A 20,137-nucleotide genomic window follows, 5' to 3' on the forward strand; every position below is an offset into this window, starting at 1 on the left:
GAACTCGGAAAAGGGGAAATCTTTAAGTGAAGCAAGAATGTGATTTTTTCAGTTCATTGTCACTTGCAGCTACAGCGGTCACGAGGAGATTCCACATCTGCCAGTGTCCCTTCACCTTGAACTAAGGTAAAGCTGCAACTCCCCCCACTACCACTGTCCCCTTCCTATACGTGTTGTCACTCCATGAAACGACATTCAGATTAAATAGGCCAAAACAGAGTTAGTCATTCACAGTTTTTTTTTCTGTAAATAATTCTGAAAACACCCATACGTAAAAATACAGATAGCAAGTCAAGCACACATCATCTCCCGTAACAAAAGACCAAATCTAGTTCACATCCACACGTGTTTTGGCAAAGCATTGTAATGCACCACATTAAATCAGATGCATTTTTGCTAACCTCTTGGATTGTTCTGGTAAGCTGTGATAATGATTACATCCCACAGCCTTCTTTTTCTATGACCTTTTATAAATTAACACCTTTCAAAGACACCATGGACTTTTCTTTTTGACAAAAGTGGCAATAAATTCTTACTTGAAGCACTGTAAAAACTGTTTTTACTGAGTTTAAGGATATTACTCATCAGTAACTGGCTGCTGAGGCCAGGGTTGATGTGACAGTTGTGTGTATCTCCATGTATTTATGGAGAGAGAGATGTAGTTGTCCCCAGTTACGGACTATTGTTATAATTAAAGGAAAAAACACACAGCTTTTTCTTCCTAAACATTCATTTGAGTCACATTTCAGCAGGCCACAGAACAGCCCTAGAGATGATGCTTCTCACATGATTACAGGCTGCTGGTACCCGCCCCCCTCTGCCAGTGCAGAGATGCTGCAGCTGGATTTCAAGGGCATCCAGTCAGGGGCAGAGAAACACAAAAACAAAACCCAAGGCCTAATTAGACCATTTATAACTAAACGAGGATGTCCCAAAAGAGACAGCCATAAAACTTAGTGCTGTGAAAAATACAGCAAAGCCTGGATGGGAAATACTCTCAGGTAGCATAAAGCTCATCTCAGTGAAGTTACAGTCTACTGCAAGCCAAATCCTTCAGTACCTTAAATTTGTCAGTTCTGTTAGGAAGAGGATTGTAAGGGGAGTGCAGATTTAGTCGTTAAAGACTGTAGAGGCTAAGATACATTACTGCTTCTCTTAACATGTATTTAAGTCACTGTTTGTCTTTTATTCACATCATTATAATAATTATAAAGCTGTAGGAATTAGCATTGCCTGCCTATATGCACATTACCTTCTCCCCAAGGAGAGTCAGAAAGTGCAGTTCACCAGTGATGGCGCAGAGCTTTAGCTGTCTCTTGAGAATCTTAAATACAATCAACTTTAAAAGGCACTGAGTTTATCTGGGCTTCACTGATCTGCTTCCAGCATCAGTCTTCACCATTTGATGTTAAATCCGGTGCTTGTCTTCTCCACTGCGTGGTACTCCGTATGCAAAGCTTTCCCAGCCTTTTCTGACTCCGTGCCACCCAGCCACTGCTCATACAGTTCAGTTACAGTCCGGTTCTCCTCTGGAATTTCAGTCTTAAGAGAATTATACAGCTTCTCAACTTGCTGGAGCCAGTCCTTGCTGGATTCACCTTCCAGTTCAATCTGACCACCTCCATTTAAACAGCCTGCGTAAAAAAAAGTAGGAAAATATCACTGAGTTTAGAAATTACTGCAGTTTTATCAGGAAAACAAAACCAACTACAGTTAAGCTTACTTTTCACCTGTGAACAGCTGCAGAAATAAGAACACACCCCCATTATCTAACAGCAGCAGGGCAGGCAGCAGCCCAAGAGGGGAGCTCATTGCCTGGTGTGACCCAATGCTAATTCAGCCCAGCTGTGACAGGGCTCCAGGGCTTCCTGGGAAGTGCCAGGGAGACAGAGATAAGAGGAAGCAAGGAGGGCTGGTTTTCTTTCTCTGTCGTCAGAGGAGGGGGAAAAAAAAACAGTATCCAACCTAGGCAAAAACAGCCCTGCAGTCTCAACTGAAGGTAAGATAAATATCTTGGGATATGTTCTGGATTTACTATTTCAATGTGAAATTTATTTGTAATTACTTAAATCCTGAAGAATTATTAGCTTCTGGGTGGAAAACATATATGCTCCCTTTGAAATCCCATGTTATGACTATCCCATCTTAAGAATTTGAAGACTTCGCCACAATATTCACGGATGTGAGAAGCTGCTGATGTCTCACATTTTAGTTACAGCTTCATATGGCTTCCTACAGCTACAGACTGTAATAGTGAAATCCCTATGCAGCCTTACCTGATGGACAGGCCATGACTTCAACGTAGTGATAGGGTGACTTCCCTCGTTTCAACTTTTGCACTAAGTTTTGTATGTTTCGAAACCCGTATGCCAAAGCAAACTGGAGCAGAACTACTCCATCCTTCTCCAGTGTCACCTCTTGAAAGTCCTTGTTTCTGAGGAACAAGAGCAGAGAATGTCTTATCAAAATTAACTTCTATTTTAAACTTCAAAGAAGCCTATGTTGAAACAAAGTTCTTCATAGAGTCTTATTTGAGAAAGCTGTCCTAGTTCTTTGCCACCCAAGCAAAACAGTTGGCAGAGCTAGCTTACAAATCCTTTTCAGATCCTGTTTGAGGACCTGCTGCTTCAACTCGGTTTCCTGAAGAACACCTGTATTGAATAAATCCTTAAAACCTAATCAAATGGAGCCTAAACTGAAGTTTCATTGTGATAGGCCACCTGAGCTGGCTTCAGCCAACTTACACATCAGCGAGGCTACTGAAGGAAACTTAAATTGTAGGGGGTCATAAAACCATGGAGGAAGCTATCATTGAAGGCTTCCGGACTCCTAGCATTAGTGGAAATACCTGTTCCTGGTAGTAAGTAATTTGACTTTTATCAAGTGTTTCGTTTGAGACTGTGAGGAACTGTTTCTATATTCCTTCTGTTTCCTACACCAGAGAATCCTATCGTTAATCAGGGCAGTAACTTGCTATAAGTGGCACATAAAGTTTATACCTAGAAGGCAAGCAGGAATCTCAGCTAAATGTGCCTCTATACCCAAACTGAAGTGACTTGTTTTCTGTCCTACCATAACACTGTTAAAACAGAGTTCCAAAATCCTGACATGAGATTTTTTCTCTTCCACGATAGCTACATCAGTAACAAAGCTACATTATTGGCCTGACTGCAGGTGAGACAACTCAGATCCATGTGAGCTCTGACTTCTAAGTTGCTCTAAAATTATCTGAAACTTGATACTAGGAAAATCCATCAGGCCAAAATAAAATGTGTGGGTGGTGAAGGGGCTAGAAGTCTCCAAGGGCCAGGCTGCGTGGAGTGCTGGCTGATTTATTGCTCAGCAACTGTGGGAGTGAGAAGCCAATTCCCATGCCTCAAAGTAAAATGTTTAACATTGCAGAGAAAGTTTCGGCCCATCAGCAAGATAAAGCATAAACAGAATTGCAATAAAAATAGTGCTTTCTGTAAAAACTTTAAACTTCTTACTTTAAAGGTTTGTACTGAATTGTATCCACTTGAATTCCAAAGAGTTCCTTGGCTGCATACTTGTATATGTGCTCCAAATAACCACCAGAACCACCTCCTGAGTGGCTAGTGAGTTCCTCTTCTGCAGCACTACTAAACCTGAGGAAAGGAAGAAAGAAGCAGTTTTAAGGGACTCTCCGACAAAATAGAACAGCCAGCACAAAGCCCACTGTTCCTTCAAACAGAAGTTTCATTATGCCGATGCTAAAACAGCTTCAGTGCTCCTAATAGAAGCATCATGTTGTTAGTCCTGTGAGGTTCTCTGATAGCAGAATTTTCATCCAGGGAATTCAAAAGCAATAGAACAAGCCACAGACCAGCTCCCTTTGAACTCCTAGCCTTTCCTTTTCTCCTGGGAAGAGACTATTTATAGCTCCAGTGCCCTGCGGATTTAACTCTATGCTGTCTAACATCCCTTGGGTCAAGCTCAGTGGAAATACTGTCACATGCCCCTGTAAGACCTGACCCCACTGCCAACTTATCTTCGCACAACAAAACTACATTTGGGAACATTTGAGTTATGAGGGCAATTACCTGAGATGTCTAAGCGAGTGCATTTTTTAGTTAGCTTCCTGTTTAATATCTCTACAAACATCCTGGGTTATACTTAGAAATGGGAGGAGGGAAATAATGAAGCACTGGGGGTATGGATCTGTGCAGCCTATGCTTCTCATGGAGAATACTATCTAGAGTCAGTCAAGAGACATGGGTCATAAAGCTTTTCTGCGAATCAGCAGAATGAGTTCATTATTTAAAGCTCTCTAGTTCTCTGTTACAACACTTTTTTTTGAAAATGGGTACTTATATCTAGTTGCCAGGACATCAGAGAACGCTTCAGGGAGGTATCAGTGCTGTCTGTCCAAGCATGAAGAGATGAAACCTGTGGTGCTGTGGTTTCACGCGGCTATCAAAGTTGCAGAACATAAAGATGAACAAACCTAACACTGCCAGGGCATTTGTTCTGTACGTGGTTGTCCTCAGCAAGAACCTGGTTCTGGTTCAACACGCCTCTGGTGTTGAATAACTGCGCTAATGTAAGTTCTGTTAATTCAAGTTCTGCACAAATAAGTCCATCTCACTGATATCCTAAAACACAACCAAGTACTTAGAGGTCAAGATAATGTTTCTTGAAAAACAGCTCACCAGATGGAAGCCACAACAATAGCTTTTGTTATAAGAGAATAATAAAATGTGGGGTATGCTTATAAGCACTCATCAGGCAGTGACACTTGCATTCTCCTACTAACAGCTGCAGGAGGGAAAACACTTGAATTCAGGCCAAGCAGTTTCAAGTCAAATCGAAGATGTTGCCTCTTGCCGATAAAATCTTAGTTTTAGAAGAACTGCAGAAGGCAACACTTTAGCCCGTAATCACCTTCAGAAACTATTTTTAATTTGGTCTTGTTTACAGGAACTGAGCTTCATTAATGAAATGTTTCAGTGTGTCTGGCCTCACGTACTGCTACTCCCTTAAAACGAGGCTGCCAGTAAGCCTCGGTGCTGGCCTGGAGCAAACAGTTATACCAGCAAAAGTCCTCAGATTTCTGGCGCTTTATCTCGTTCTTGCTGCCAAATATAATAACCTCTTAATGGGCTTTTCCACGTGCTGGAGGATAAAGCAGAACAACAGCCATTGGACTGCTTATGTTAATGCTCCAAGTTCTGATGAATACGTGCAGTTTGTAACCAGTCAATTTACTGAGTAAGTTAAAGCTAGCAAAAGGTTATAGAAGCACTTTATCACCACAAGCATGAGGCCTAGTGCTCAGAATGTACTCCTAAGAAGTGAGCCAGAGATTTTTATCACGTAATTAGACATTTTGTTGTATGTTATAACTGACACCTCCATAATGTTATTTCCTAAATGAATCCGAACACTTCAGAATGTTTTTTTTTCCTCCTTGATATTCTGTTAATAGGATAGCAATAAAACAGGTAGAACAGAAGTGCTTGTTTACATGGGCAACGTCTGAAATTGTACCTTTGGGAATTAGCCATGCAGACGTTTATTACAGCTGAAGACATTTTTTATTTTTTTGATGTGAAAGCAATTTGTGCATGAGCCATGCTAGAAAAAGGCAATACTGGAATAATTTATAAATTCAGAATGCACAAATACATCTGTGCTAGCAAAATGCTTTACATGCATATGCATACACTGATGTAAACTCATTCAATATGTAAGTTTAATGGCAGCACTAAAAACGTGTTTGCATCCATGCTATGCAGTCTCTCAGTTCCTAAAGTTTTATCAGTACTCCAGCTATGCATCACCTGATATTATTTATATCACCATGTCTTTCAAGGCAGATATAGTAGTGAAACAAGATCAATTACAGTAAATGAAAAAAGAGTGACTACTGGCTTGGTGTGCCTTAAGTTCCTTAAGGAAGTCCTTCTGAGCAAAGTGAATGAGAGACTGAGTTCTACAGAACTGATTCAGTGTATTATTTGGGAAATCTTCCTTCTGCTACGGATCAGTGGTAACCAAGGTTCTCTGAATGCACGTTTTAAATTTACCTAAAAGTGCAGAAGTAGCTGTATAAGCTACAAAACTCATTTACGATGGTTTTTCTTTTTGAAAGTATCCCTTAAATAAGAGGGATCAGACTGCAGTAGACAATCTCTCTCACATTCTTTTTTTTTTTTTTTCCAGAAGCACAGGAACGACCAATGTTCACAACAGTAAAAGCTAAACTGGGAAACAGGCCTCGTGTAAGGATGCTTCTGTTCACAGCTCTGTCAACGTACACGTGCTGTTCAGACAACTCCTGAGCAAAGACTGCCCATGGCACTTAGTTGTACTAGAAAGACTTAAATCCTATTTAGAAATAAACTACATTTCAAAACAAGTGTCGTATCTGCAAAGGGTACAACTGAAAACAGACAAGTGCCAATTCCTATTCATGTGCTATCTGCTGCATATTTGGGGTATGAAAATCTCTCCTAGAAACTTAGTCTGTAAACGTCTGAACTATATTGTTAATAATCTTTTAAAATTTATAATGGTTGCTACATATGTATTGTGTTTGTTTGGCACAAAGCGCTACAGAGACATTTCTTCTAAACTGATGAAGAGAATGCTTTGGTTTAATGATCAGTGTGGAACCACTACTGCATGTCAACTTAGAGGGATAAAATGCGATTTTAATGTTTCTATAATCTCTTAGATCTCTGCAGTTGTCACTTAACCAGATGTTTTCACTTAATGCAACTGAAGTCTCATCTGGTTTGCATATGTTTAAGATCATGTTTTTGCAAATAAAGACTCCCAGAGATTAGCTGAGTGATCTAAATATTTTTTTTATGCTTTAATACTGGAATCCTTATAGTAGCTCAGATAACAAATAGACACACGCAAACGTGTGTTTGCAGACAGTGCAATAACAGGCGTTGTTTCAGCGAACTCTTTTATCACTGACCTAGATTATTTCACTCCTCTGAGCATGCAGGTAGATTTTCATAGGATTCCACCAGTCATATTGGGAGTAAAAATAATACGATGACTGATACAATTTGTACTTCTCTGCACAATTATTTTGCTGTTATACTCTTACTGAGCTAGTTATAGCAATCCTGATGATCTACAGTGAAAATCGCTAATCCTTTAACTACTAAAATCTAGCAAATAGTTACAGGTGCTCCAAAAGTGTAAATTTGTCACAGATTGCTAAAGTACTTCATGCAGAATTGTACCGATTCAAAATTAGTGATGCAAGAAAACAAATAAATGCAAACACGTGCAGCCTTGTACACAGCAGAACAGTAGCAGAAGGTAACTTATGTTGAAGAACTTGGTACAAATAGTGGATGAACAAGAACATGCCTGAAAGGTACAAATGAGATTTTGTTCTTACATGGTATCCAGAGGAGCAGGATCTACATCTGACAGAGATACTCCTTCTTGTTCCAGTAACTTTAGCACTTCTCCTAAAACAGAAGCACAGCATGTTTTTGGGATAAAGGAAAACAACTTACAGATCCATACCTAAGCATATATCTGCAGTCTTTGCTAGGAAACGATTTGTATTATTGAAGTGAAATTATACAGCAATATCCATGCATTACTTCCTCCACCACCAAAAAAAAGATTATTAAAACCAGTCCAGAAATTATCTAGACTGTCTCTAGCTCTTCTTACCTGTGGTGATTACACAGTCCACGTCACGAGTTTGGTACCCTTGGTTGAAAAAGTCTGGCCTTGAAGCCTCTAGCTTTTTGTCATAACAGGGCATTACTGTTACATGGTATATCTGGTCAGGTGTTAAGTGCTGGAAAAAGACACAGCAATGTAGCTGGATTGGTCAATATCACACCTATCTTGTGCAAGATGTTTTCCAAGTACAAATGAGAATGAAGAAACTAATGCTGCCATGCCTCTGGAAATACTCTTGATTATTGAACATGAAAATATATTTTTTTTCTCTCTCATAGAACCCAACTCTACTTCGTAGCAAGTGTCAACAATATGGTCTTTCACAGTCCCCCCCCCCACCACCTATTGCTAGTGCAGATGATCCAATCAGCGGAGAAATCCTGTTCAGTTACATGACATGTTTCTAACACGCTACTAAACCCCTGCATCAATAACTGAGAAATAATGTAGAGTTGGACAAAAAACTCAGGACCATCCAAGAAATAAGTACAAGCTGAGGAAATAAGTCATTGACTCAAGGCCATTGTTTCGCTATCTTGTGCCAAATATTCTTAGTAGCTGCCAATTTTTGTAACAAGTATGCAGATGTCAGCAATTATTTAATGCAAGCGTTAAACCACTGCTTGTTAATGGACAATAAATCATACAATCAGAAACGGTGCTTAATTTTGTTGCTGGACAACTCTGGGCTATTAGTATAACTCTAGTCTTTAAGTATCAAATTTACATTTGGAAAGATTCCAAAGGTTAAAGACTGAGAACAAAACTAAGTCAAACTGAAGCAGAACATTAAGTTGGGAAAGAACAAGCAATTTTTAGACAAGACATGATCTGCACGTATGCACTGACTGAAGTTTTGTCTTAGGTTAATTTATTTTAAGTTATTCACCAACTGTGAACAGCATGAAAATACCACACAGTGGTATTTGAGATGTCAGCACAAGCACACTGAAAAATCAGATTCCCTAGCCTTCCTGAATAATACAGAGAGGTTTTAAGTACTCCATGAAGCTTAAGCTTAGTGCTACTGGCCCAGTGGCCAGCTTCTAACCAGATGTGGAAGTGAGAGAGATGCTGCCTTTGCTAGCAATTTACAAGGCAACTTTTCACTTTCAAGCTCTCTTGTAAAACACAAAGGAATATATATATATATCAGATATTGTTCAATAGACCTTACCTGCTGTTCTGCAAAATGGCCCTTTATCAAGGAGCCCATGACTTGCTGCGGAGACTTGGTGGTGCTGATATAAGGAATGATGAAACTGCCATGGGTTTTCTCTGCATAGCAGATCCAACCTGAGGAGAGTCTAATTAGCAAACAGCTGCAATAAATAAAAAAACAAGCACCCCTTCACTGTGCCCACAGCCCCTCAACCCCAGACTTACTACCCATTAATAACCATTTTCAGACTCACTTCAGTGCAAAAAGCAAAGGAAATGTAACACAATTCATTTTTGAAAGATCAGTAGGCAGCTGCATAGACCATTATTGCTATTAGCACCAAGATCTCTTTGTACTGAGAGGAAAGTAATCCTCTCAGTAAATTTATCCATGTGAACTTTTCTGACTAGCTTTCTGAATTCCTGTTTTGATGTACTTTAGTACGCCATTTTATTATTTCCGTAACTAATTTAGTACCATACCTGGACAGGCAGAAGCTAGCATTGGCAAAGCCTTTTTGTCTTCAGGTTGTTTTCGAAAGCGTTTTACGAACTCTTTTTGGCTCTCCAGCAGACTGAAGTTTCTTGAAAAGGTTGTATCAAATACGTAGTGCACACCTAGGCAATACAGCACACGTGTTAAAATTTACAGGGAAGATACAAGCAACAAACTGCACACCATATCCACAGCTATCAACCTCTGCAGTTGCGAGTGAACTGTTTTCCCCAGCCTGTCAGCATAGACAAGAGCAAAAGTCACAGGAGAAATGTGAATCGTTTAAAGTTCCTTCTCCCCATTACTCCAACTTTACTTTGTGACTGAAAACGCAGAATGCTTGCATTTTAGCTTAATGCAAAATACATAATGTTATGAACCCAGATGGAGGTTAATTTACATCACCCTTGTGAGCTCATGAAATTTGTACCTAACATGTATCCCAGCAGTCCCACCTGTGATTAACAGAACACATTACCACACTTGCCTAAACTCTTTAAGAATGCAGTCAACTTCTTTGCTGTTTCCAGAACGCTCAATTTGCATCTCGCAGCTAGTGAAGCTCTGGACTGTGGTGAAACAGAAACCACCACCAACTTCTGTTCATTGGGAGCTGCAGCCTTAAAAAAAAAAAAAAAAAAAAGTACCTGTTCAGACAGTACTAATAGAGCTCATGCAGTATTGTAGCACATTAGAACTTCACCAAGGATCTTCCAGTTTACCTCCCAAGTTACTAATATAGGCTGGCAACACAAAAAGGACATTTCCAAACCTATGATTACTTTCTAAAAAATTGGAAAATGCACCACACTGCACCGAGAACGTATTCAGATCCTTCCCATCTTTGAAACTAATTTTTGTGCATGCTGTTTCCAAACACGCTTCTGCAGATGCATCACACCAAACTATTAAGACCTTATTAAAACTTTGCAGCCTACCTCCCCCTGCCTTGTCACCTACCTTGTTAGAAGCTAGTATTTTGCAGAGCTCTTCATGGCTCTGCTGAGTGATTAACACACTCTCCGCTGATGTAATGCAGCCACTACAAGCTAAACAGTCGTTCAGAGTAATTTTAGCCTTCTCCAGTTTTTGTGCTTCTCCATCCTAGGAAGAAACAGATTAGACTTGGTTTTGATCCCAATAGAGAATTAGGCAGGGTGGCAGTTTCTCACCTTTACTCTGTTTAGTAACAAAGATATCGCTCCTTTTACCCCCCTGGTTTGTTTATTTATTTCTTTTTCAGTAAAATAAGGAGAAAGACATGTATCTTTGAAGGCTGCTGATTTTAATGTGATTATTCGGCATACCCACGCAAACATGTTGAGGAACTTCAGGATAAACTTTAGCAAGACCATGAACTTGTCAGCAAATACAGAACAGTTGCTGAGGCCACAGTTATTTCTGCTATCCGGTGGGCTGACATTGCTCCAAAACACTGAAATTATATACTTTCCCAGGAGCTAATACGGCCTGTCTTGCTTAGTTTTTCAGCTTGTGGGTGGCTGAAGACTGGGCCGCCACGGCTGACATGCTACAGATTGCAGCTGCAACTTTAACCACAGAACTGTAGACCACAGAGATCCTAAGCCTTTAAGAACCAAGCTCCACAGTGCACTGAACATTACACTGGAGGAAGCACAACAGCTTTACCACCTCTATCAGACGCAGCTCGTATTATTGAATAGTACTGGAGCTGTTTCTTCACAGGAGTCTTGAATTTCACTCCTGCTGAAGAAATCGTGTTACAACTACAACTTGCTAATGTTTTTAGGCGATGCTGAATGTTCTGCAGATTTTGTGTGCAAAACTTACACAGACACTAAAAGGGAAATGTATGGCCGAGTATCATTGTGTGGTACGGCAATGGAAAGAAATATTTTTCATACTAATTGACCTGAATAAGTCATTTTTCCAATGAGACTCTCCCTTAAACTTCATTTCTCAATAAAGTCAGACACAGATGGAGCAATTAGGGTCTATTAAATTAAAAATGTTAATAAGAAATCAGGCTCCTTTAGAAGTGCTATATCCCCTGCTCCCCCTTTTTTAAAGTTAAAAGATCATCTAATCTAATTGAATCTCTTTGTAAGTAACACTGCACCGTGTGAAATAGGGCAATAAAAAAAGACATTATCTCAAATAATCCAGGAATTATTAATGCTTAAGAATTGATGGCAAAAAAGACTTAGCTTATCTGCTCTTATACTAAAAATCACCACTACTTAATGTCAATGTTTCAGAGCACAATGATAGACACAAGATCAGAATTATTACTTGTAAAATGTAATCATTAAGAAGTTGAACTTTGGAAAACAGATGTGAGAATGCTGATGAAAAAAGCAACACTTACTACATCTTGGTCCCCTCTGAAGTACTTAAATAGGTTACAACTATTAATATGTAACAATACTTTAGCATTTTCTTCATATTTTACACAATAATAAAGAAAAATCACAAATACCTGACCGATCTGAAAATAGCTCCCATCTGCTTCAATTCTGATCTTAGCTGCTGCTTTTCCAGGCTTTTTTTCCACCTTTACAGGCTTGATACATTCCTGAAAGAGAAATAAAACCCCAAAACGAGATGAGCAATGAAGTGTGGAAGGCTGGTTTCAAAGAAACGAAAACGATCAAACCCAAAGACTTGTTCCAGAGTGAACGCCTCTTACTCTACTTTAAGCAATGCAGGATATACTTACAGTGTTTATAACCACCAAGGGAAAACGTACCAGCAAAATCCGCTTACCCCTTTTTTACAGAAGGAACACTTTTTCAGCATCATACCAAAACCAGAGGAGAATTTGTGTGCTCTTTCTCAAATACCACAGCTGTGTTTTCAGGAGCCTTGCCTGCAAAGTCCTCCTCTCTCAAATCTGACAGATGATCGTGCAGCCTTCATTGCGAATTTTAACCAACGGAGGCGTGGTCGCTAAAGTGTGGCTAGTGCCAATGAAGTTTCATGCAATGTCGAAAGGACTCTGACGACCTCAGATGGACAGCTTCCAGTTTTCTGTATTGTTCTGTGATGAAGTCTCAGGGGTATTTTCACATTTTGTGCGATTTTTATTGTTTACACACGACTCCTTGTCCTACTTCCACAGCTACAATTCGTTTTGCCTTTTTGCATCCTCGCTCTGCCAACACCTTTAAACAGAATCACTCCTAACTTAATCCAACCTTACTACGTTTTTGCTCTGAATTTTGCCAGATTCAGAGACTGCAGGCACAAGTCTCTATGATTCTTCACTTCTGCTCCCTGAATAAATCAAGCACGTATCTCTATTTGAACCCGAGCAGTGGGTCACATCGTTTACGTGGGAGACTTCACTGGGAAACCCACAAATTACAGGGAGAGTTAATGGGATTTGCTACATCCCATTCCACAGATTCAGGAGTTCTCTGCTCTATTTATCAGCAAACATCTGGGATTTTGTGCTTTTGCTGGTGCTCGAAGACTGTGGTAAGAAGACTCCATGCCTCTGCTGCACTGCTCATTGCCCCCGTGACCCCAGCCCTGCCAGGGGTGGCACAGGCCGACCTTTTGGGGTGGTTGGGTGACCTTTAGGGTGGCTCGGTGACCCTTTGGGGGTAGTTTGATGACCCTTTGGGGTGGCTCGGTGACCTTTGGGGTGGTTTGGTGACCTCTGGGGTGGCTCCGTGACCCTTTAGGGCGGCATGGTGCCCGTGGCAGCGCCCCTGGGCCCAGGCCGCGGGGCCCAGCCCTGCCAACGCCCAGCACCCATGGGGGCGGCTGGCACCCATGGGGGCGGCTGGCACCCATGGGGGCCGCTCCCCCCCCGTGCCCCCGGCCCCTGACGGCGCCTGGAGGACGCCACCTTCCTCCCACCTCTCCCCCGGCCCTCACCACCGCCCCCCCGGCCCCGAGCCGCCCCCGGCCCACCTGCGAGGGCGCGATGTAGTCGTCCAGGCCCGCCAGCCGCAGCGCCCCGCTCAGCCGCGACGCCATCGCTGCCGTCAAGCGCGGCAGCCGCGCGGAGGGCGGTGCTGCCACACTGCCGCAAAAGGCGGCCGCCACGCTGCCGTCAAGCGCGGCGCGGCGTCGTGAAAGGGGCGCGCATGCGCAGGCCTGCAGTGGGGTACCAAAGCGTTGGGGTGCGGGAGCCATAAGAAGCGCGCTGGGCTGCGTTTATTTCTGTTTGATTGAAGTCCTACAGCGGTATCTCCAGATACAGATCCAAATACAGATGTGTGTTTCACCCCCTGATGTTGCACATGGCTCAGACCTAGAATTCTCCCCCAGATGATCCTTGCTGTAGGAGATGGTGCCGCGGGCATCTTGTCCTTGCTCATTACTGCAGTGTAAAGCCCAGGAAGCTATCCGGTTTGCTTGGAAGCTGGTGCTAATTTTACTACTATTCAGTGCATAGACTCCAGCAATGTCTGGGTAAAAGGCTTGTCGTACACTTAATTTAGCTCCTGAACACATCTCTCCCAGATTCTTTTGCAACCAGTCTTCAGTCCCGGTTGTTCCATCCTGGCATGTTGATCCTGTAAACAAAACAGACCAGCACAGTTAAAGGCCACAGCATATTCTGAAGGATGATGCATCTAGGCATCCTTCCTGTGACTAATTGCTTAGCTGCCAGCAGAAGAGTGGCTAATATTTGTCCTGTTGCGGATGCAGGGTCTGGTCTGCTCTCTGATTCACTTTGAGACGGGAAATCACTACACCAAATGGAAATCTTATTTCTCTGCGATAAAAGCTGGTGCAAGAGCGACTGCCCCCACAGCCGCACAAGGCTAAAAGAGCTGCAGCCCTGCCGGCAGACACTTACAAAGCTTGGTAGTACGGGCACGGCATGCTGAGGGGCAGCAGCAGCTCCAGCACTGTCTCCTTCACACTGGGGAGCAAAATGTGCAGCCTGTGCAGCCACACAGATGTGTCTTCCAGGGACATGTCAGGAATTTGTGGGAAGACAATCTCAGCCGCCTTCATTAGCATCGTGTCTCGAACTTTAGCACTTCCTAGGAAATCAGAGCTCTGAGGAAGGAGGAAGAAATTGAAGGTGATGAGCAGAGCTGTTGGAAAGCCCTGAATGTTGAAGCTAAGCAGGAAAAGTGGTGAAGGAAAAATTGGCAAAGTAACTGCAATTCCTCCTCTTTGCTGCTCCCCTCCCCTTCCTTCCTCTTCCCGTTTAACAATAAAAGTTGGGAATATGGCCCAACAGTGGCCTTGTTAGGGAATTGACCTTGGCACTTCAGGTTTTCTTTTGTCGGCAGAGTTGGACAACAAAGCAAGCCAGGTGCTTGGATTTCCTCTCTCTTACACTCCCACAGCCACTGCTTTTGTTACAGCGGTCAGCAGAGTGGTCATGCTATGTATAAAGTAAGGCTGGGGCAGGCTCAGGCTGCTCTGCTTAACTGAAGAGCCTCAGCTCAGCAGAGCTAGGACAAGCAGGAGAAGGTCTTTCTCACTCATACACACATGATTTAATGGATGTTAACAAGCTTAGGGGCCTGGTCCAAAACTTTTTGTTCATTAATAGGTCACCACAGATCAGCAATAGCGAAGCCCTTGCTGTTTACATCCTGGCTCTAGGTTGGACTGGTGGGTGTGCTTCCCAAAGTTCCTCTGAGGAAGAACCTTTTTTACATTGGTCTGTGCACAGAAGTTAAGCCAGAGTAAGGGTTGGACTGAGATCAAATCATGCTGGAGCAGGAGGAACTCCTTTCTGACACATCTTCCAGACTGACTTTATGTCTGGCCATGAGGTTCCCGGAGTTCAAAGTCTGAGAGTTCACCTCTGACCTGCTGTGCTCCCAAGGACTTGATTATTGCAGGCACGTGGATTACTCACCTTCAGGACAAAAGTGTTGAAGTCCTTTAGGAAGGCACTGGAGAGGCTCTTCCTCATTCCCAATTAGCACCAGCACCATCTGGATGGCTGAGGGGCTGTAGATGGTCTTGCTATGAGCAGAGAGCTGGGTCAGTGCCTGAGCAACACAGAAAAGGAGGTAATCCACTTGAACTCTGTTCCTGCCAGCTGGTTTCATGGCTAAGGATAAAATGCCAAATATTTTATATCTAGCCCTTGGCCCATGGAAGTTGTTTTTCAGCAGACACATAAGTGCAGCATAAAGGGATTAAGGCTCCCTAGCCTGCCTTACAGAGCACTCACTGCAGGGGGCATGGCAAGGCAGGAGACCGGGAGCTGAGATAAATCCCTTGCAGGGCGTTGCACATGGGTGTGAGAAGTTACTTTAAAAGGGTTTTTAAGGCTGGGGGCCTTTGGCTGATGGGCTTTAGGGAGAATGAGGGATGGGTTTCGGTCGTGCTACAGTCTGAGTTAGGCTTTCCAGGTTGAGCAGGATCTCTGACTTTCACTAGGCAGGCTCTCTCTTTTTCCCTCTCTTCTAGGGCAGTGTGTGGTGTCACCGTCTGTAGGTGACTGTGTACACACCTGTGCATGTATATCTGCGTATTTATATATAAAGAAGAGAGGGAGGTTAGGCTGCTCTGCTACATCACAAGGTATCAGCCTTGTTGTAAGGGGAAGCAACTAAGAACACGTGAAGATTTTTAGCAGGCAGCTGACTCATACAGGAGACCATTTTCTTGAAGCTATGAAATACAGAAACAGAGCTTCTTTGTCCTTGAGAATAAGGAGTGCCTGTCAATTATAGCTATTTTTTGCTGCACTTGAGTGCATACTAGAGATGTCCAAGTGCTGATGGTACTCGTGGCGAGGCAAGATGGGCAGAAGCATTGCTGGACACCCACGGCACTCACCGTGGGAATACTCCCCCTTTCATGCCTGGCACTACAGAAGGTATGTGCTTTGGGAGGATCTGCTGGCCCAAAAGACATGGGAGTTGTGAGTATGTGGCACAGCAGCCGACGTAAGTAGCACTTTTCCAGAGTGCTGGATGCCAAATACTTCTAATGCCTTGAGCACCATGGTACAGCCAGAACTGATGGCTGAGGGGCCGGTGTCGTAACACCCTGCTTCTTCCTGAGCTGGGCTGGGCTCCTCGGAGCATTTGTCAGCTCCGAGCCTCCTCCTGCTGAAATGGGATCTTCCAGCAATGTCACTTACCTGAAACCTGGTCCTGCTTCTGACTGCTGGCTGCTGATGTGTCAGGAGAGCCTCCAAGACCAGGCCCTGGTGGGCAGCTGAACTGGGAGGGTTAGGGAATTGGTGAGCAGGTAGGGTTAGGGAATTGGTGAGCAGGTAGGGTTAGGGGAGTGCTAAACACCACTTCTGCTCTCTAGATCAACCAGTCAGTCACCAACACAAACAGAAACCTTGCCAAGAGAGGAAAATCAGACTGCAGAGTACTTCCTTTTTAGCTTTCTTAGGTTTTTAATTCAGGAGGTGTGAGTGTTAAATATAGGTGGTTTTTGAGTTCATGCGACACAAATATGATTTTAAGGAAGAAAGAGAGGTAGAAAATAAGCAAAATCTCTTGTGTAAACTTCTAGCAAGGTGTTAGCATGCAGGTTCAGTTGTACTTCTAGCTATAAACTGATATTTGATACTGTTTGGCCTTTTTATCCCAACTCTCACTCATCTCTGCTGCCTTTTTATTTATTTGTCTCCGTGGTACTTCCTTTAGCAGTGTGCAGAGAATAGCTCTGGCAGTGCAAAGTGGCCAGAGCAGGGTTTGCTCTGGAGTTGGTGCAGTGGGAACAGATCAGGACTGAGTTTTAGTCCTGAGGTGGTGAAGGAGCCCACGTGTCTGATGGTAGGCAGGTCTCTGAGACCCTCGACTTTCTTGTCTTCTCCTTGGCAATTTAGAAATAGCCTTAAGTGAAGGTTTGTTAGTGTGGGGGGTGAGGATCAAGTGACTTGCATGAGATGTCAGACACAAACCCTCAGAGTCAGGTTCTTGTGACCCCACTGGCATGTGTAGGTGTGGGCACAGTGACATCTCAAAACCAATGATGTTTATTTTCACGTTCCCTACTTGTAACTGAATGCTTAAGCAAGCAGAAGTGAGACAAGCTGTGTATTGAGCGAAATACTGCCTTGTTTATAAAAATCTCTAGCTGACATTTAACAAGCAGGTACGCAATACCAAGTCACATAGCTGGATGTGACCTGTGTGCTTACGCATTCTTCTGAAGATCTTCTCTGCGATAAGAATCAGTCTTGTCAAATCAAAACCACACTTGCACTTGTAATATATCTGAACGGAGAACTTTTGTACAGTTGGTTTCTGAACCAATGGTCACTTCTAGCATCTGCCACCTATTGAGACAAAGCCGTGCAATTCAATTGCCTGTGTGAAGGGTCAGCTCCTCTCCTAGTCTGAACTGCCTCTGCTTGGTCCTTTTGAATCCATCGATGTGCAGAGAAAGGTGGCTATGGAGCCAAAATGGGCCAAAACGTTCTGTGCTGCGAAGGCTGTGATGCCAGACATCATAGCTGCCTATTTATGCTAAAGCTGTCTTCTTACCGTCACTGACCAACAGTATAAGTGGAAAACCTTATTTGTAGGCTACCTGCAAGACAGAGCTTTCAAAAAATGCCTTAACCCAGAACCTTTCGGGCTGCTGACCTGGAGGATTGCTCCAGGCAAAGTGCTTTAAGTCTGATCCACCATTAAGGCAAGAGATGTTCTGACAAATGTTTTGAGAGGCCTCTTGACTTTCTTTTCTGCAAGAAGCAAATAGTGACGGTGGTTGTGGTCCAGGGCTGCAGGAGCGAGGGCAGGACAGTTCTGCAGTGGAAACAGTGAGCAATGGAGCAATACCTGGTTTGTTATCAATGAAATCACAGTTCTCAGATGTGGACGTTTATTTAGCACTATTTCCTTGTTTGCATTTCTAGAGAGATAAGGAGAGGAGAGGTTTAGCGGAGGCTTAGTTCAGTTACTGGGGAGTCTTCCTTTGTGTGCCAAGTCCCAGTAAGCCTGAGATCTGTACCAGGAGGATAACAGAAGAGCTAAGTGCAAGTGATGACTGTGTTATAACACCACTTTTGTGGGCTTTGATCTGTTTATACCTTAGGCCACAGGCTTTGCATCACTTCTGTCTTTATCCCTTCTGTCAACTCTAGACACAGCCCTTTACAAGGGATTCACACAGCTCACCTGACTCTTACAGCAAGCTGGGCCTTTCCTTGCCCCGCCAAAGAGATTTGCTCTAGGCTGAGACTTAACCTTATCCACCTTACTTTCTGGTTCTCTGTCCAGTCTCCCTTGGAGATCTTCCTAAAAGCTGCCGTTGTGCCTGTCACCTTCTGACCTCTTTGATGGGGATTCACCTGTGGTGCGAGTATCTACCTGCTGCCCCGGCTCTGCTGCCCCAGGGTGCTGGACCGAACTGATGGGAGCCCTGGCTTTTCTGGGAGAGCGCAAAGGCCCTGTCATTCTGGGGAAGTCCAATGATTTTGGGCTGTACGGGGTGTGTGGCGTGCATGGTGGAGCTGGGATCGAGGGAGATTTACTGCCTGTTGCCACACCTGGCTTACCATGGCAGGAACACCTCGGCAACCAGTTGTACCATCCGGTGTTGCTGAAGAACTCGTGAGCTGCACTTGATGCTCCACGTGCAGAGTCAGGCCGGGTGAGAAGAGGGTTGTCAGTGTGCCGACTCGTTTCTCCATGGTACAAACTGCAGCTTAGGCCTGGCCTGCTCCTGCCCACCCTCTGCAGATTTCATTGACTTCCCTCCTGCCCTGACCCTTCAGTGTGAGCGATGAGAGATCAGGCTGCAAAGCCGGGCTTCACTCCCCACTTGCTATCACAGGGAAATTCATGCGTTTGAGAAGAGAGGGAGGTGATATGAAGACTATTGGATTATTTCCCATTTCAGGAAACAGAGGGGGAGGAATGCAAGAGGAAAGAGAAGGCAGAAGGAGGTCTCCACAGTAATTGCAGCGAGCTGGAAGTGATTGTTTTTACAAGTGAGCTCTGAAGTCCTCCTCACATGCCCATGCAGTGGCAGGCTGGATGCACCTGTAACAGCCCAGGGATTTGCAGTTGCACCATGGCGCAAGGGGAGGGCTGAGACCTCTTCCAGCTCTTTGCTTCTTGGGCGAGAGATCTCTGGTTGTCTCCCTCCAAGAGGGAGTTTTACCAGCGTTCCCATTGCGTGCGCTGTGTTCCCGTCTGTTTGCAAGAGACCTGAGAGGCCTGATGCCGCAAAATGAGGAAGGTTCATAGAGGGTGGGGAAAGCAGGGCTTAGGAAGGGAACGTGGTGCAAATGAAATTAATGACAGGGAGACAGGGAGAGCTCTGCTTCAGGGGAGGTGGTAGCTGAGGGTGTGCTAGGCTCTGTCCCCTGAAAGACTTGTCTGCCCGGGTGCAGGCTGCAAATTCTTCCTTAGTCACAGTTGCTATCTGAATTGCTGCATGTTGCTAAAAATATTTTAGGAGTGAGGCTCCTAGACCACGTCCTCTCTGGTTAGCATGAAGGTTATCATTGAATTATGGCATAAAATCTGCTTTTCTAGAGTCGTGTCACTTTGTGAGAGGTTGTGATGTTCTCCTCTCTGGCCATCCATCACAGGGATCTTATCCTGCTCTGAAAGCAGCGCTGAGCCTCCTGCGTTACTGTGGCTGTGTCCCAGGCTGGGGCAGGCTGGCATCTAGAAAGTGCAGGAAAACCTGCAACAGGCCCAACTGATCCAGTGCTACGGGGTGGTGTGGCTGGAGGTGGCATCACAGCCCAAACCCTCTAGCTGGAAGCCTATTTCAGGAGGTTGCAGCTCTTATTTATTCTTACTCAAGCAGATACAATACCACAAATCATCTCCAGCCTTATCCTGTGTAATAATCTGAATTTTTCTTTGGTATGAACACATATGCCAGATACTGGATACTTCT

The 20,137-nt window shown here is 43.8% G+C and overlaps 1 protein-coding gene and 1 long non-coding RNA gene across 3 annotated transcripts; one reads left to right on the forward strand and one right to left on the reverse strand.

The window, feature by feature from the left end:
• Positions 1 to 219: 219 nt before the first annotated feature.
• Positions 220 to 13,398, reverse strand: CIAO3 (cytosolic iron-sulfur assembly component 3). Of its 2 annotated transcripts, none has more exons than XM_083800214.1 (11): positions 13,244 to 13,398; positions 11,802 to 11,897; positions 10,301 to 10,444; positions 9,828 to 9,960; positions 9,328 to 9,462; positions 8,861 to 8,979; positions 7,669 to 7,798; positions 7,385 to 7,457; positions 3,489 to 3,626; positions 2,277 to 2,434; positions 220 to 1,634 (listed from the first exon to the last, which is right to left on the reverse strand). In XM_083800214.1, the coding sequence occupies exons 1-11, from the start codon at positions 13,307 to 13,309 to the stop codon at positions 1,396 to 1,398; spliced, it is 1,431 nt and encodes a 476-aa protein (XP_083656340.1). In that variant the 5' UTR covers positions 13,310 to 13,398; the 3' UTR covers positions 220 to 1,395. The 2 variants fall into 2 exon arrangements, with proteins under 2 accessions (XP_083656340.1, XP_083656341.1); XM_083800215.1 differs by lacking the exon at positions 13,244 to 13,398 and adding an exon at positions 12,089 to 12,971.
• On the forward strand, positions 1,769 to 7,311 carry LOC310882065. The gene is made up of 2 exons (XR_014572794.1): positions 1,769 to 1,999; positions 6,184 to 7,311. It is a non-coding gene; the product is annotated as an uncharacterized lncRNA (long non-coding RNA).
• Positions 13,399 to 20,137: the final 6,739 nt, after the last annotated feature.

The sequence above is a fragment of the Anser anser genome (genome assembly GCF_964211835.1).
Source record: "Anser anser genome assembly, chromosome: 15".
In the NCBI taxonomy this organism is placed as follows: Eukaryota; Metazoa; Chordata; class Aves; order Anseriformes; family Anatidae; genus Anser; species Anser anser.

Excerpts from the sequence above, each read along its gene's own strand:
- CIAO3 (XM_083800214.1), bottom strand. The coding sequence starts at position 13,309 with ATGGCGTCGCGGCTGAGCGGGGCGCTGCGGCTGGCGGGCCTGGACGAC. Across the intron at positions 10,445-11,801 it reads GCTATTTTCAGATCGGTCAG|GATGGAGAAGCACAAAAACT; the intron begins GTATTTGTGATT and ends GTTTCTTCCTAG. Across the intron at positions 9,961-10,300 it reads AAATACTAGCTTCTAACAAG|GCTGCAGCTCCCAATGAACA; the intron begins GTAGGTGACAAG and ends TTTTTTTTTAAG.